Here is a 16,711-nt window from a genome sequence, read left to right on the forward strand (position 1 = left end):
AAATGGCTCCAGAACTCGAGCTCCAGTCTTGGGTTTTATCCAGCACTTTTTCTCTCATGTGTAGTGTCCAAGAAATAAAGTAACTGTATTTGAAGAAAACTCTCATCTTTTTATAAAAGGGAAACTGAAATAAACATCTATGTCTTTTGTGTGAGGCACTATCCCAGGTCCTTCCATATATATTATTTTATGAGTACAACTATAGAGAATATTATTTCTATTTTACATTGTGGAAATAAACATTAAGAGAGATTACATGACTTTCTCAAATTCACACAGATATAACATAGGGCTCAGATGTGAATCTACAGCTCTTACCTCAATTTTTAGTGTTCTTTCTGCTAGACCTCCTTACCTTTCAATATGCTAAGCTACCTCCAGGGAAGCTTATTTTTTAAATCTGGCAAATGAAATAAGGCTTATTGATACTGCTGCAGCAGCTATGATTAAGTACCTCTAAAGAAATAAAAACTTTATGTAAAATCCTATCAACAGAATTGTTTGGGAATATCTGGATCTGTCCTTACCTCCTTTAGCACAGTTTTTCCAGTTATTATTCCAATCAAGTCTACTTACCTCTTCCCTCCTTGTTTAAAGCATCAGCCCCACAGCTGACCGCACAGTTGGTAGAACCATTTTGGAGAGCCACCTGTTGATATGTATCAAGATCCTTAAAAATTTGTCTGTACTTTGTCTTAATAATTCTATCAGTTTATCCTAGGGAAATTGTACAACAAGCATCAGAAAGTGTACCAAGATACATGTCTAAAATTGTTTAATATGATATAAAAGTTATGAGAATGAGACAAGCTAAAAAAAAAAGAAAGAAGGCTGTTCATGTCAATTTTTAATAAGAGAGTCATTTTAAAGGGCAGAGCAACCTATTTTCCACTGAATTGATCGCCATTGGCCCAAGTAAACAATTCTGGGGGAAAGAGCAATGCCTGGAGTCAGGAGACCAAAGTCCAGTCCTGTTCTGCCATTACTGCTCTCATTAAGTGCTTGTTATAGTTCAGGTGGTTTATTTATATTTACTTTAATCCTCAGCAACAATCCTGCAGACTAGGCATCATTAGTAATCTAATGTTATAGAGAAGGAAACAGGTTTACATTGATAAGTAACTTGCCCAAGTTCTCTCACCTGCTGAGCTGGATTTAAACCCTGGAAACTTGTGCTTGGCACAGAGGCTACCAACCTGCCAGTTCAGTGGTTCTCCATTCTGGCTGCAGTTCCGACTCACCTGAAGGAGATTTAACAGGGTCCAGCCTCAGAGTCTGATTAACTAGTCTGGCTGAGCTTGGTTATTGGTATACTTCTTTTAAATCCTTCCAGGAAGTCCGAGGTGTAGCCAAGTGTCTCTTTCCTGAGGGTTTCAGTGCTGGACAAGTTCACTGTGGATTCAGTGAGACCAAGTAATGACAACAGAATGTTCTTGGGGTAAAAGGGTTTATACCCAGCTTTATTTGCCTGGCAGTAGGTTGAGCACTAAGAATCACATCTGCATCCAGCAGTCTGCAGGCCGGTAATCTGCCTTAGTCTCTACCAGCACTGGGCAGAGCTCTTTATGTAGTGACTCAGTCAATAATAGCTTATTGCCTGCAGGTGTAGAAGCAGTAGCCTAGCAGGAGGCCAATTACATCATCAAGTAGATTAGGGTCAGGTGAGGATTTCTAGCCATAGGAACTTCAATTTTTTCCCACACCAGGATTGAACTTCTGCTCTAGGTTCTCTCTAAGCTTATGTGACCTCACAAAAGCCACTCTTATAGCTTCAGTTTCGTCCATACAAAGAAGTGGTTGATAATTGGTGGTAATTACAATGATGTAACTTGGCAATAATCCAAGCGTGAATGCTTAGGAATTATCCCTGCCTCTCATCCACCCTGAACTCAGGACCAGGCAAAGAGGGAGCTCCTGGGATCACCATATTTGGACTCCCAGCCAGCCTTCTCCTAGGTTTTTCAGTCCCCACCATAGAAAAATTGGGGCTGTGATACTGTGGCTTCCCTTGTGAGACTCAGTGAAGGAAGTAAAGGCTGCATAGCTCCTTAGGAAGAATAAGAAGGAATAAACTCAGCCCAGCGGGTACACCTTGTTAGCCCTTCTGAGGATGATCTTTCAGCACTGGGACAGGGACAGTGAGCACAGGAGAGTCACTGACCTGCAAACGGGCCCTTTCACAGGCTGAAAGGTCTCCTCGAGCCTCCTCAGAGTGATAGTGTGAAGAAGCAGAGAATCTGGTCTGTCCTCCCAGGAGGGGAAGCCTGAGGAGCCATATGAGAGAGGACAGAGCAGGTGGAAACCACTGGTGGTTCAAGTGCACATTGCTCACAAGGTGCAGGCCAAGGAGGAAGGGACTGCCCCCAGGAGGGTCCTGGTTTGTGCTCCAAGGCCAGAGGGACCAGGGTGGCTTTGGGGTGGTACTTGTGGCACGTGTCTCCTCTCTAAGGCTAAGAGTTCAAACCACCTGAAGTGAAGTTTCCAATGGCCCAGATCCTCACCTGACCCAAATTTACTTGATGATGTAATTGGCCTCCTGCTAGGCTACTGCTTCCACACCTGCAGGCAATAAGCTACTGTTGACTGAATCACTATATAAAGAGCTCTGCCCAGTGCTCTGGGCAGAGGCAGAGATGAAGGAGGATTGCAGACCTGCAGACTGTTGGATGCAGATGTAATTCTAGGGCTCAACCTACTGTCAGGAGAACAAGCAGGGTAATAAACCCTTTTACCCCAAGAATGTTCCATTGTCATTCCTTGGTCTCACAGAATCCATAGTGAACTTGCCCGGGGCTGAAACCCATTGGCAAGACAGCGAGACACCACCCAAGGCAGCTCTTCCATTCTAGGAGTGACCAGGGCCCAGTCTCAGACTCTTTGGGCCACTCCACCCTGGTCTGGGCACAAAGACAGAATATGCAATGCCTTCATTTATTATAGTTGGCCACTCATTTAAAAAATGGAAGCCTCTCTTGTGCGTCTACAGTGTGCGCACATAACATCCTGGACCTTTCACGTGGCACTGACTGTACTTCATTGTAATTGCTTATTTATGTGTCCCTTTTCCCAGCTCTAAGCCCCAGGAGGAAGTGGCAGGCCTGTCTTGTTCACTGCAGTATTCTCAGCTCCTGGCCCAGTGTCTGTCCCACTGTAAGAGCTGACTAAATGTTCACTGAGTGAACAAATGATTAAACATAAAGGTTATCTGACAAACAGATTCAGCAATACTTACTACCTATTTCATAGGGAAGTGGGGAAACACACACCACCCTACTTGTTAGTAGTGCTCCCCCACTTTAGACTAATCACAGCTTATTTGGGTTAAATAAAGATGTTTGCTTTCCCCACAGTTTCTTGTTTTCTAATAAAGCCCATAAAATTCTTAATAAGAACACACAAAACCAAACAGTGGGTTCAGTGTTTGCAGTTCTTTAAAATGTATTAATGCTAAAGGCCCTCAGAGGCAGCAGTCCTGTAATGAATGACGTGAGCCGGGCTGGCTGGAGTCATGTCACGACCCCCAGGGGCCTCCAAAGCAGCAATGAAGGTCGAAGGCCATTTATCACCAGCAGGAAATGTAGAAAACACCCTGCCCTTTAATCTTCAAATTACCTCAAGGAAAACAAACTATCATCAGGCTTTATCCACACAGGAAGTGAAGCCTTCTTTGGAAACTCAGACCCTGATTTTAAAGCCTCATATTTTATGATTACATCAAAACACTTAAAGTATTCCAAGGAGCTCTTTCAGCAATATTCACAACAGTCTCAAAAATAAATGTTATTATCCCTTTATTGCAGATAAGGAAAACTGCTCTGGTTTCTACATGATTTCTTCTATAATCACAGAACTGGGTGAAAACCTAGGAATGCTATCTCCCAATCCACAAGGCCAGTTCCACTGCCAATCTGCCTCCCCTCTAAAGACAGTCAGTACAGATCCTGAAAACACCCAAGACACCTGCAGTACATCAGAGTGTAGATCAGTATTTGCATTTTTTTATATAGCCCTACCTATCCAAGATGGCCCAGGACATCACAGAAATAAATCAGGGGCCCAGCAATGGCAATAATGCTAAAAATTAAATATCACAACCACTAGCAAAGCGAGAAAAGTGCACTTGGCATTAGCAGATTTTTTACTATATGCAAAGTGCCTCCATAAATGATAAAGTACTCATTTATGTTCTGGAAGTAAGTGTGACTCTCTTGTCCAAGGTATAAACCTTGCTGCTATCGAGAGTCCAGACTTTGTTCCAGATATTTTCCATGCATTATTCTATTCAGTTCTCCTAACAGCCCCAAGAGGTAGGAAATATATTGTCCTTATTTTGTAGATGAGGAAACAGCCCAGAGTGTTACAGAATCCCCCAAAGGTACATAGCTCAGAGGAGATGGGGCCAAGATTTAGACCTGAGTCTCTTTGATCCCAAAGCTCATGCTCTTAATCATTATAGTATATCTTCTCCAAAGCAGAAAGACATTACATCACTGTGAATGGATTAAATTCTCCATTGTTTAGGGATATTGAAGGAATCCCAAGTCCCAGAAAAATCAGACAGCTATAGTTATTCAGAAATATTTCTGGTCATTAAGGTATCCCCTAAGCACAGGGCCAAAAATACCAGTAACTTAAATGACACTAGACTAGAAATACAGGTCAAATCCGATTACCGTGGATCTCAGGGCATCCAAGTCCTTGTTGTGTCCTGGAACTTTATTACATCAAATTTTGCCTTCTCCAACTACTAGAGGACTTCCCTTTATCTGAATTCAGGCACTTCAATTTTACCCCTGATGATATATGGTCTTTTATTGTTCACCATTTTTTCATGTACACTAATCTTTGTCTCTTTGACAAGATTTTTTAATTCATTGAGAACAGAAACCAAGCTTCAACCTAATCACCTTTCCAATCTATTGTGTGCTAGCAACATGCACAACCTGGGTGCCTACTGAGCACACTGAAGGTCCTCAATATAAGTTATTTGTCTAAAAAACATACTGGGGGTCAGCAAATTTTTTCTGTAAAGGACCAGATGGTAAGTATGTTAGACTTTGAAGGCCATCTGGTTTCTGTTGCAGCTATGCAACTCTGCTGTAGGGTTAGAGCAGCCATAGACCATACAATGAGCATGATTGTGGCCCCAGGAAAACTTTATTTACAAAACAGGCAGAGGGCCAGGTTTGGCCTGTGGAATGTAGTTTGTCAACCTAATAGAGACCAATCTCAGCAAGACAGCAGCAGATTCTGTATTTGCCTCCCCCTCAGGCCTCTGGCCCATTTTTAGAGTCCTAGCTCCTGACCAAGCCAGGTTTTCCCCAAACTTCTCATCTTAGACTAAAGTTTAGTTCAGGGCAATATTTTGCTGTTCATTTTCCCTTGGGGCTTCATACATCAGTTTAAGAAGAGAAAAATGAATCACAAAGTGAACAGCTGACATTGGTAGATTGCAACAATAATAAGTAACTAGAAAGTTCTCCAAATGTATTCCACCCAGGAGTCCCTGGCACTTTTTCCTGACTGCTTCTACAGACTGCCATGTAAATCATCATGGATTGTTTGAAATATGCATTTCACCTGAATTAAAAATCTGCAGAGAGAGAGCTGATCACCACCGACAAGGAGGCCACCTAAATGGTGGCCAGGGGATAAACTTTCCTCCCTCCCTACAGCAATTGCTTTGCTCTGAGGAAGAGAGAACACACAAATAAAGAAGAAAAGCCTTTGCTCTTTCTTGATTAAAACACTCAGCCCCCAGTTCTCACATAACATTAGAAAGTCCTTAATAGGCTGCTATCTTAACCCAATTCCAATGAGCATTAAACAGATTATGCATTATTGTTTCTGGGCTTTATTCACGTGTTTGTAAGGAGAGTTGCATTTGCCATATGAACAGAGATGCTTCAACAGAGAACCACCGAATTTGTTGTTGGGAAACACCCTTCTAATTCAACCCCTTGAATCAAATAACCCTAAAGCCATCCCTATATGACCTTCGTGCTAACTATGCTGAGCCAGTTACTGTGAGAAGCAACACAGAGCTGCTGTTTTAACGGACAAGCCACAGTCCCCAGGAAGACTCCTTTATGTGCAATCAGCCAGGTTAATAACAGTGTCCTTAGTTACGTGACAGAGATGCCTCTGTTTTCAGAAACAGCAGACGGTGTCTCCATAATTTCCTCTGTCCCTTCCAGGGCACCCCTGGACAACAGGCAAGTTTGTCCTCTGCCATCTCAGTTGACCATGTCCATGTGCAGCTCTCCCTTTTAGTAATCTCAGTAATCAATTCATGGATACTGGTGGCCACAGCCAGGTCTTTGCATTTTAAGCCTATTATCTCTTCATGTGGAATTAAAGGCACTTCCTCATGTCTTAGTGTGTCCTGGGCATGGGGAACCAATGAAAAAGCTGTCATTATTGTGGAGGGCCTCTTGGCTCACTAGGCCTTCACCTGGCCCCTGGCAATGAGAGTAAAATGAATGGAGTTGTGACTGGCACAGAGAGGGAAGGAGACATCAGTAGAGAATGTGCATGGATGCTGTCCTCCCTCCAGAGAGCTCGGACTAGCACAGGCTTCTCAGGTCAGGGTGTCAGAGGCCTAATACAGGCAACTGCAGGGCCCTGCTCAGAGATCTGACCCCTCTACAGGCTCCAGCAAAGGCTCACCCAACAGGCCTCTGCCTTGCCCACACCTGCCCCCTCTCATTCAGCTCCAACTCTCTCCAATGGCTGTTTCAGATCTTACCACCTTTGTAATCTCATGCAACATAGAGCTGTATCTCTGTCTTGCCAATGGGTTTCAGCCCCGGCAAGTTCTCTATGGATTCAATGTGACCAAAGAAATTAACAGCAAAACGTTCTTTGGGGTGAAAGGGTTTATTACCCAGCTTGTTCTCCCAGCGGCAGGTCGAGCTCTAGCATCTCTGCCTCCGCCCAGAGAGCACTGGGCCGAGCTCTCTATATAGCGTAATAATCGCTTATTGCCTAAAGGTGTGGAAGCGGTAGCCTAGCAACAGGCCAGTTACATCATCAGGTGGTTTAAGTTCAGTGAGGATCCTGGCCATAGGAACCCCAACTTCCCCACAATCTCCTATACTATTTCTTCCTTTGTGAAGTTTCTGTTAAGTATGTTTTAGCTCACATCCTCTCCTTATAAAACATTGGGAAGGAACCGCCTTGGGAATTCACTTGTTCCTTGTCGCTTACACAGAACTTTGTTGAGGTGATTTGAGTATTGGCAAGATAACTGGACAAAAAGGATCCCTTCTAGGCTTCTATTAGAAATAATAATGATGAGGATAGTTATAATAATTAGTAATAATAATGATAGCTTGTTTATTTGCAGAACATTTTACAGGTTGCAGATCTTTTCCAGGTACATTTTCTCACTTGATCTCATTTATCCTGTGGAATTGGTAGGGGAGATATTAGGATCCCAAAGTTACAGGTGAGGGTCACTCATTGAAAGTTACATAGTTAAAAAAAGTTTAAACTACTTTCTCTTTCCAGGATGTGCCCTTTCCACTGTGCTCTGTTGCTTAAAAAAGGCATGGACCATGAATTAAGAACAGCTGATAGCACAGCTTCTGTTTGCCTTCACTGGGAGAAAGAGCACATTAATTCTTCACTTCTGTCATCCTTCAGTACAAAATTCCTAGGAAAAAGAGTAATTCCCACAGACAGCACAAGCACAGATCAGAACCTAAGTCATTTTAGAATCTCAAATTCTTGGGGGGCATTCTGGAATCTCCTCTTTGCCTCCCATTTCAACACATTCTACTCCACACAAATGCAAAACTTCAAGTTATTTATGCAGTAACTCTTTTCTAAGAGTATTCACATGTATATTTCTAGATTATTATGCTATAAAAAGTCACTTTATATTTATATACAAACATCCACACATGGCTACAAATCCAAACATTTTTCAGTTATGTCACTATTTTCAAATGATTTAAACATCTTGTGTTCTTATAATTTACCTTGACTGATGAGGTTGTGAATTTCATCATAGTCTTTGCAATGACATAAAAATCCCAGACCCAGAAACTATTTTTTTATCATACTACAAAATTGCTTTAAATTATAGCATACAACTTTATAATACCAAGTGTTAGCATGTATTTTATATCATAATGACAATTATATAATAATCATGAAACCCCAAAACATCAATATTTGTTCAAGGTATCATGATGAAGCTTCTGAAAACACAGTGGACATATGCAGGCACTGTGGAAACCAATGGAAGTTGAAATTATATGGATTAAAATAGAACTTTCTATTTTAAACAGTCTTTTACTAACATAGAACCTACAATTTAGCATATTTAGATAGATGATAATAACATGATTTTACAGATTATTCAGGTAGAAACTAGGGAGAAGTTTATCTCCATCTTAGGAGTTTAGAGCTTTAAGAATTTGGGAAAAAAGAATTTTTTAAATCGAACAAAACTAAGACCCTAGCCAGACTTATTAAGAGAAAAAGAGAATCTACACACATCAACAGAATCAGAAATGAGAAAGAAAAAATCATGAAGGACCCTACAGAAATACAAAAAATTATTAGAGAATACTATGACAATCTATGTGCTAACAAGCTGGAAAACCTAGAAGAAATGGACAACTACCTTGATAAATACAACCTTCCAAGACTGACCAAGGATCAAACAGAAAATCTAAACAGACCAATTACCAGCAAAGAAATTGAATAGGTAATCAAAAACTACCCAAGAACAAAACGCCTGGACCAGATGGATTCACCGCTGATTTTTAACAGACATACAGAGAAGACATAATACCCATTCTCCTTAAAGTTTTCCAAAAAATAGAAGAGGACGGAATATTTCCAAATTCATTCTATGAAGCCAGCATCACTCTAATAACAAAACCAGGCAAAAACCCCTCAAAAAAAGAAAATTACAGACCAATATCCCTGATGAACATAGATGCAGAAATACTCAACAAAATATTAGCAAACTGAATTCAAAAATACATCAAGAGGATCATACACCATGATCAAGTGGCATTCATCTCAGGGATGCAAGGATGGTACAACATTCGAAAATCCATCAACATCATCCACCACATTAACAAAAAGAAGGACCAAAACCACATGATCATCTCCATAGATGCTGAAAAAGCACTCGACAAAATTCAACATCCATTCATGATAAAAACTATCAACAAAATGGGTATAGAGGGCAAGTACCTCAACATAATAAAGGCCATATATGATAAACCCACAGCTAACATCATACTGAACAGCGAGAGGCTGAAAGCTTTTCCTCTGAGATCGGGAACAAGACAGGGATGCCCACTCTCCCCACTGTTATTCAACACAGTACGGGAGGTCCTAGCCATGGCAATCAGATGAAACAAAGAAATACAAGGCATCCAGATTGGTAAAGAAGAAGTCAAACTGTCACTATTTGTAGATGACATGATATCGTACATAAAAAACCCTAAAGACTCCACTCCAAAACTACTAGAACTAATATCTGAATTCAGCAAAGTTGCAGAAAACAAAATTAATACACAGAAAACTGTGGCTTTCATATACACTAACAATGAACTAGCAGAAAGATAAATCAGGAAAACAATTCCATTCACAATAGCATCAAAAAGAATAAAATACCTAGGAGTAAACCTAACCAAGGAAGTGAAAGACCTATACCCTGAAAACTACAAGACACTCTTAAGAGAAATTAAAGAGGACACTAACAAATGGAAACTCATCCCATGCTCTTGGCTAGGAAGAATTAATATTGTCAAAATGGCCATCCTGCCTAAAGCAATCTACAGATTCAATGAAATCCCTATCAAAATACAAACAGCATTCTTCAATGAACTGAAACAAATAGTTTTAAAATTCATGCGAACCACAAAAGACCCCAAATAGCCAAAGCAATCCTGAGAAGGAAGAATAAAGCAGGGGGGATCTCACTTCCCAACTTTAAGCTCTACTATAAAGCCACAGTAATCAAGACAATTTGGTACTGGCACAAGAATAGACCCACGGACCAGTGGAACAGAATAGAGAGTCCAGATATTAACCCAAACATATATGGTCAATTAATATATGATAATGGAGCCATGGACATACAATGGGGAAATGACCTCTTCAACAGCTGGTGTTGGCAAAACTGGACAGATACATGTAAGAGAATGAAACTGGATCATTGTCTAAACCCATACACAAAAGTAAATTAGAAATGGATCAAAGACCTAAATGTAAGTCATGAAACCATAAAATTCTTAGAAAAAAATATAGGCAAAAATCTCTTGGACATAAACATGAGCAATGTCTTCATGAACATATCTCCCCAGGCAAGGTAAACAAAAGCAAAAATGAACAAGTGGAACTAGATCAAACTGAAAAGCTTCTGTTCAGCAAAGAACATCACCAATAGAACAAAAAGGCATCCTACAGTATGGGAGAATATATTCATAAATGACAGATCTGATAAAGGGTTGACATCCAAAATATATAAAGAGCTCATGCACCTCAACAAACAAAAAGCAAATAATCCAATTAAAAAATGGTCACAGGATCTGAACAGACAGTTCTCCAAAGAAGAAATTCAGATGGCCAACAGACACATGAAAAGATGCTCCACATCACTAGTCATCAGAGAAATGCAAATTAAAACCGCAATGAGATATCACCTCACACCAGTAAGGATCACCACCATCCAAAAGACAAACAACAACAAATGTTGGCGAGGATTTGGAGAAAGGGGAACCTTCCTACATTGCTGGTGGGAATGTAAACTAGTTCAACCATTTTGGAAAGCAGTATGAAGGTTCCTCAAAAAACTCAAAAGAGAAATACCCTTTGACCCAGGAATTCCACTCCTAGGAATTTACCCTAAGAACGCAGCAGCCCAGTTTGAAAAAGACAGATGCACCCATATGTTTATCGCAGCACTATTCACAATAGCCAAGAAATGGAAGCAACCTAAGTGTCCATCAGTAGATGAATGGATAAAGAAGAGGTGGTACATATACACAATGGAATATTACTCAGCCATAAGTAGAAAACAAATCCTACCATTTGCAACAACATGGATGGAGCTAGAGGGTATTATGCTTAGTGAAATAAGCCAGGCAGAGAAAGACAAGTATCAAATGATTTCACTCATATGTGGAGTATAAGAACAAAGGAAAAACTGAAGGAGCAAAACAGCAGAAGACTCACAGAACCCAAGAATGGACTAACAGTTACCTAAGGGTAAAGGACTGGGAAGGATGGATGGGAAGGGAGGGATAAGGGGGGAGAAAAAAGAAAGGGGGCATTATGATTAGCATGTATAGTGTGGGGGGGCACGGGGAGGGCTGTGCAACACAGAGAAGACAAGTAGAGACTCTACAGCATCTTACTAGGCTGATGGACAGTGACTACAATGGGGAATGTGGGGGGAACTTGGTGATGGAGGGAGTCTGGTAACCATAATGTTCCTCATGTAATTGTAAAGTAATGATACCAAAATAAAATAAAATAAAATAAAATAAAATAAATAAATAATCGAACAAAACTCTGTGGGCCAGGAGACAACAATATGGCAATGCCGGAGTCATTGCAACATTATGTATCTCTTTTACTGAGGGTGATTTCTAATCTTCAAGGTTTTTTCCCTTTTCCTTTATTTCTTACAATATGTGAAATTAAAACATGTTTCCATTTTTTCCTGTCTTCCTTGGAATGTCAACTCTGAAAGATCAGGACTTACTATTGTATCTTCTTTTATACCAACTTGGATATCTGTAAATCATGAGCTCTTAAAAAAATTTAATGAGTAAATTCTACTCACTGATTGTTTGGTTCAATAGAGTAAGTATTTACTCAATCTCTATTCAGCACAAGTAGTGGGCCATGTGGTAGGGAGACAGGGTATATGGGAAGATAGCCTTAGCCCATAGGCACCAAGACTCAAAGATAAATTTCTCCAGAAAAGTTATGTTAAAGGTTTACTGATAGATTTTAACAAAAAGTTCCATCCAGTTATACATACACCAGAGTGATAAACAATCACTTTTCTCCCAAGGGTTCAAGAGCAAACCCCTCATCACAGACTTTCCAAATTCCCACTTGATCTCATCATAAAAGACTAAGTATTGATAAGCCAGCAAGCTCCTGGCAGTGGATACACATCTTCGAAATTTCCAATTCTCCCTTGGAAGCTCAAAAATTATCATTGGCAATAATTGTCCTTGTTTTCCTGGAAGTGACAAGTGCATGTTATTTATTTTTGAAAAAAGTCTGTCAAATACCTGCCCGAATACCTGCCGCATAGTTTGTCCATCTTTCTTTCGTGAAAATAGTGTTCCATGGTAATACGAATAAAATCACTAGTTCAGCTTGCAATTCAAGCATGGATGTGTTTTCTTGGAGACAAATATGGCGCTTCGGTATTGAGCACACGTGATTTATGAGTACTATTTTTTCACCCAGAATTTAAAAAGTGTACCAAAAGGGTGAACTTTAATAATGAATCGTTTTTACTGCTTTATGGAGAACACTCGAGTGGTGCTGGCCTTTGCAGCGAGGTGCCCCTGCCTTGATTCATGCTAAGACACCTGCACTTTTATCCACCACTGGCTTTGCACCATTGGTGCAGATGTCAACACAGTGAAAGGAGCATGCGAGTCTTACTTAGCATTGTCATGAAAATGGCTGACCCCAGGGGGGGTCCGAGGACCGCACTGTGAGACCGCCCCGGGCGTTAGCACACATAGAAACCCAGTTTCCTTTCTCTCCAGTTATCAATGGCTTGAAGTGCTTATCACTCCAGGTTTGATCCGTGAGCGCCTAAGAGATGCCGCGCCAAGACGTCGAACCCATCGAAGACACATCTTACGGCGCGCGCAGCTCCACGGCTCACGTGGAAAGCAAACAGCCCTGGGGGATAGTGAGGGGTGCGGGGGAAAACAGACCGCGAGTTGACAGAGGCAACGATCGCCCGAGTCAGGGAGCGCGGCCCTTGATTGGTAAGGTCTGGTGAGAGAGGCGGGGCTCGCTGGAGGGGGCGGGCCTTTCGGCTGAGCGGGCGGCGGGCAGCCTGCGCGCGGCTGCTCGTTAGCTCTGCGGTCTGTTGAGAGGGGCTTCCCGGGGGCCGCGTCCGGCCAGGAGGGAGGGAAGATGGCGTCAGTGGCGGCGGGCGGCCTGGTGGGCCAGGGGCGCGACATCAGCCTGGCGGCCCTGCAGCGCCACGACCCCTATATCAACCGCATCGTGGACGTGGCCAGCCAGGTGGCTCTGTACACCTTCGGCCATCGGGCCAACGAGTGGGTGCGTGCCGACGCGGCGGGGCCGGTGGGGGCGCGCCGTCGGCCTCGCAGGCCCGGGGGAGGGGGTCCGAGTGGGGAGGCGGCCGCGCGGGCTCTCGGTGGGACGGCAGGCCCGGGCGCGGGGCTCTGAGAGCGGAGGCCGGAGACCCGTGCTCCCGGGAAGGCGGGCTGCTCGAGCAGGCAGGGCCGGGGCCGCGGAAAGAGCGCCGGTTCTGAGGCTCAGCCTTACATGGACGAGCCCAAGTCCAACCTTGGTGGGAGGGGAGCGAGCTGAAGCTGTGAACTCGGGGAACGCACACGGAGGAAAGAGCAAACGTGCGGAAGTAAAAGACAAAACGGGGCTGGATGCCACCCTTGGCAGGAGGCGACGCTTTGAAGAAGATGACGACACCGCAGCGCACCAAGACCAAAATGAGTTTTATAGTTGAGTCCGTTTGGGAGCAGGACCCCAATGATCAGAATTGGGATGAAATGTGATTTTTCTCACAATTAAAATGGGTAGCAGCGGAAGACACTTGAAGCTCGTGGCAGCAATGAACTGCGTGTAATTTTGCAACCCACCCATTTGAATGTAAACAGATGTAATTTTTTCTCTTTTCCTCAGTGATTTTTGTCCCAGTAATATGAATCCGTCAACTATATAATCATCCATCATAATTTTTAAGTAAGTTTCAAAGCAATATAAAGAACTGGGCCTGGATGAATGGATTTCAGATGATTTTTTGAAATGTATTCTCCAAGGCAGTAACACCAGAATTTAAGCAGGAAAAACGTCCATTTTGAACAAATTCATATATTTTTTGACACCCACATTCATTTTATTGCCTACTTATCTCTACTTCTCTCCAGTGCAGATCTTCAACAGTCTGTAATTAAAATTCACCCGAAAATCACTAACAAAAGTAAAAAGGTACAAAAGTAAGATTCTAAAATGGGAGAGAAGTTAACAGCCTTGCCCTAAGTTCTTAACTGAGGAAATTCACTGTAAGGGTAAGGAATTTAGGTCTGCCTCAAGAAGGGAAAATGGGGAGAACTCTTTACTAGTAGTTGTTCTGTAATAGGAAGTATGCCAGTTGATAAGGAGAGAGGTTATTTCTCTTTAGTTTTTAGGGAAATTGTTACCTGGGTCTTTATATAAAGGATATTGAGTAATGTAGTAGACAATTTCTTCAATGGCAATTTAGAAAAAGTACGAAGATATCCTATATCTTACATTGCTAGTATACTCCTATATTATATTTCTATAGAAAAATGCCAAAGGCATAATGTGCTCCTTCTGTCAAGGTAATTCTGTAGTAGATAAGGATTGGGGATGTACAGTTCCATATACCGATCTGACACTAGGATTAGAGTTTGGAGAATCCTGAGACATTGTTAATGTGTAGTAGAAAACATTCTTATTGAAAACCCACAATGTCCTATAGATTTTTGGCAGGATCTATGTGATACATACCTGTTAAAACAGTTACAGAAGTTTATTAGGTCCCAGTGAAGCCCTTCTCCTGAAGCCTTAAAAGTAGAAAAGTGTCACAATGTGTTATTTAAAGGAGCTGTGTTTTCCTGCTTCCTGGACGTGTAGCCTTCAGATAGAGCATAATTAATTCAGTAAAAAGTCATCCTTTCAAAGTACTAATCTTCAAGGCTGTGGTAGGCAGAACAAAGATACCTAGTTGAGTTGCAGAGCAGTTGCTCAGGGGAAACAAGTTGTAACTACTGCCTCCATTTGCCATCATTCAGGCCTCTGGATGGGAGCCTTTTGAACAGAAATCTAGTGAAAGTATAAAGAGCATTTTTGAGAAGAGAAAGTATATGCAAGAAGGCAGGTGGGTTGTAAATGATGGGAATTCTTACTACACAAAATAGATGAAGAATGCCTTCAGGCATTCAGAGGAGGCGGAATCAGGGAGGAAGGGTGGACAGACAAAGGTGTTTTAAGGAAGCATTAAAAAATTGTCATGAATGGGGTAAGATTTGTAGAGCTAGAGCTACTCCCATTACCAGGAAAGGCCACCCGCCTAGTGTCAGTAGAAGATAACCCTGGTGTTATTTTTATCTCTCAGTCCATAGAGCTTAGTTCTTAACTGGGGTTGATGTGACCTCCAGGCAGCATTTGGCATGTCTAAAGACAATTTTTGGTTGTCATACTCAGTTTTAATAATTGCTTGTTATGAGTTAGAAAAAAAATTTCTCTCTGCATAATTTTTTTTCATTTGGACTCAGTATTTTTCAAGGCACAATGGCAAATGGGTCACATTTGAGAAATAAGGATACTTTTCATGGTAGATTGAAGTGATTTATTCAGCCTTCATAGGAAATCTAGTTTAAGGATGAAGCCTAACTTTCTTACCAGTGTTTATAGATTAGATAAAAGATGGATTAGGATGTTTTAACTGTTACGTATTCTTTATTTCTAGTTGCACATTCTATGAACGAGGGTTAAAAATCTTGTTACTAAGTAATTTGCTCTTAATAGCCATTTGCTCTTAAAAAACAATGGTGATGTTTAATATAATTTGGGGCCTAGTGGTTTTGTTTTCAGAACTCAATCTAGTTCTATGGGGAGAAAATATGATTGGACTAAGGCAGTGGTTCTCGTGTAGCATGTACCAGAAACACCCAGGTGGCTTAATTAAAAAAGATTGCTAGGCTCAATCCCCAGGGTCTCTGATTCCCAGGTCTGAGGAGGTGCTTAAGAGTTTATAGTTATAGAAAGTTCTCAGTGAATCTCATTCTGCTCATGTGGGGACTGACCCAAGATAATTGCTGACATTACTTGAGCATGTGAAAGGATTATGCTTCCAATTTATTATGTGCCTTTAAAAAAATATTTTAATATTATACCTTTGTTCATAGTCTGTTTTTCACCAAAATTGAAGTACTTACATTTTGAATGATTTTGGTAATGATATTAATAATAACATTGGGAAGTTAAATAGGATGCTGAAATTAAGCCATGTGAATAGCAAAAGTACATTTTGAATTCTCATTACATAGTCAAACTGAAATGTTAGTTTTCCGTTTTAACTAATTTCTCAGTTTCTCCCAGGCAGATTTCTTGAACCCTAGTTTAGTAAGGTTTCTGCCTAACTTTATTTCAAAGATCAGAACTTGCCTGTAAATATTCCATCCCAAGCAGGTGGTTAATTTGTCTGAAAACTAGGGTATTGTTGCTCTCTTCTGTGTGGTAGTCAGAGTAGAGTTATCTGCTCTCCTAGGTGACAGGCTATGGCAAGAGAACATGAGCTCTCGAAATACAGACAAGGAGAAATGCAGACCCCAATGACTTGAGCAGCTCGCCACATACCCCAGTTCAGAGGGTCAAGGAAAGGGCAGCACACTTAGTCTCTTCTTTCTAATGAGCCCACGGAGCATATTTATTTTCTTCACTCTATCAGACAGGTTTGTTGCTCTGTATT

The 16,711-nt window shown here is 41.5% G+C and overlaps 2 protein-coding genes across 11 annotated transcripts in view; one reads left to right on the top strand and one right to left on the bottom strand.

Moving 5' to 3' along the window:
- Positions 1–16,711, bottom strand: part of CACNA1C (calcium voltage-gated channel subunit alpha1 C) — a 671,070-nt gene that overhangs the window by 627,633 nt on the left and 26,726 nt on the right. The gene's annotated exons all lie outside the window — the stretch shown is intronic.
- The window catches only part of DCP1B (decapping mRNA 1B), a 53,596-nt gene continuing 49,922 nt past the window's right edge, over positions 13,038–16,711 (top strand). Inside the window, exon 1 of one of the 3 annotated variants that reach the window (XM_036907196.2) lies at positions 13,038–13,296. In XM_036907196.2, coding sequence (XP_036763091.2) covers positions 13,147–13,296 — 150 coding nt within the window. In that variant the 5' untranslated portion in view covers positions 13,038–13,146. The remainder of the gene's footprint in view (positions 13,297–16,711) is intronic. The other 2 variants (XM_036907186.2, XM_036907205.2) reach the window with 2 other exon arrangements.

This window comes from Manis pentadactyla, chromosome 14 (assembly GCF_030020395.1).
Source record: "Manis pentadactyla isolate mManPen7 chromosome 14, mManPen7.hap1, whole genome shotgun sequence".
Taxonomy (NCBI): Eukaryota; Metazoa; Chordata; class Mammalia; order Pholidota; family Manidae; genus Manis; species Manis pentadactyla.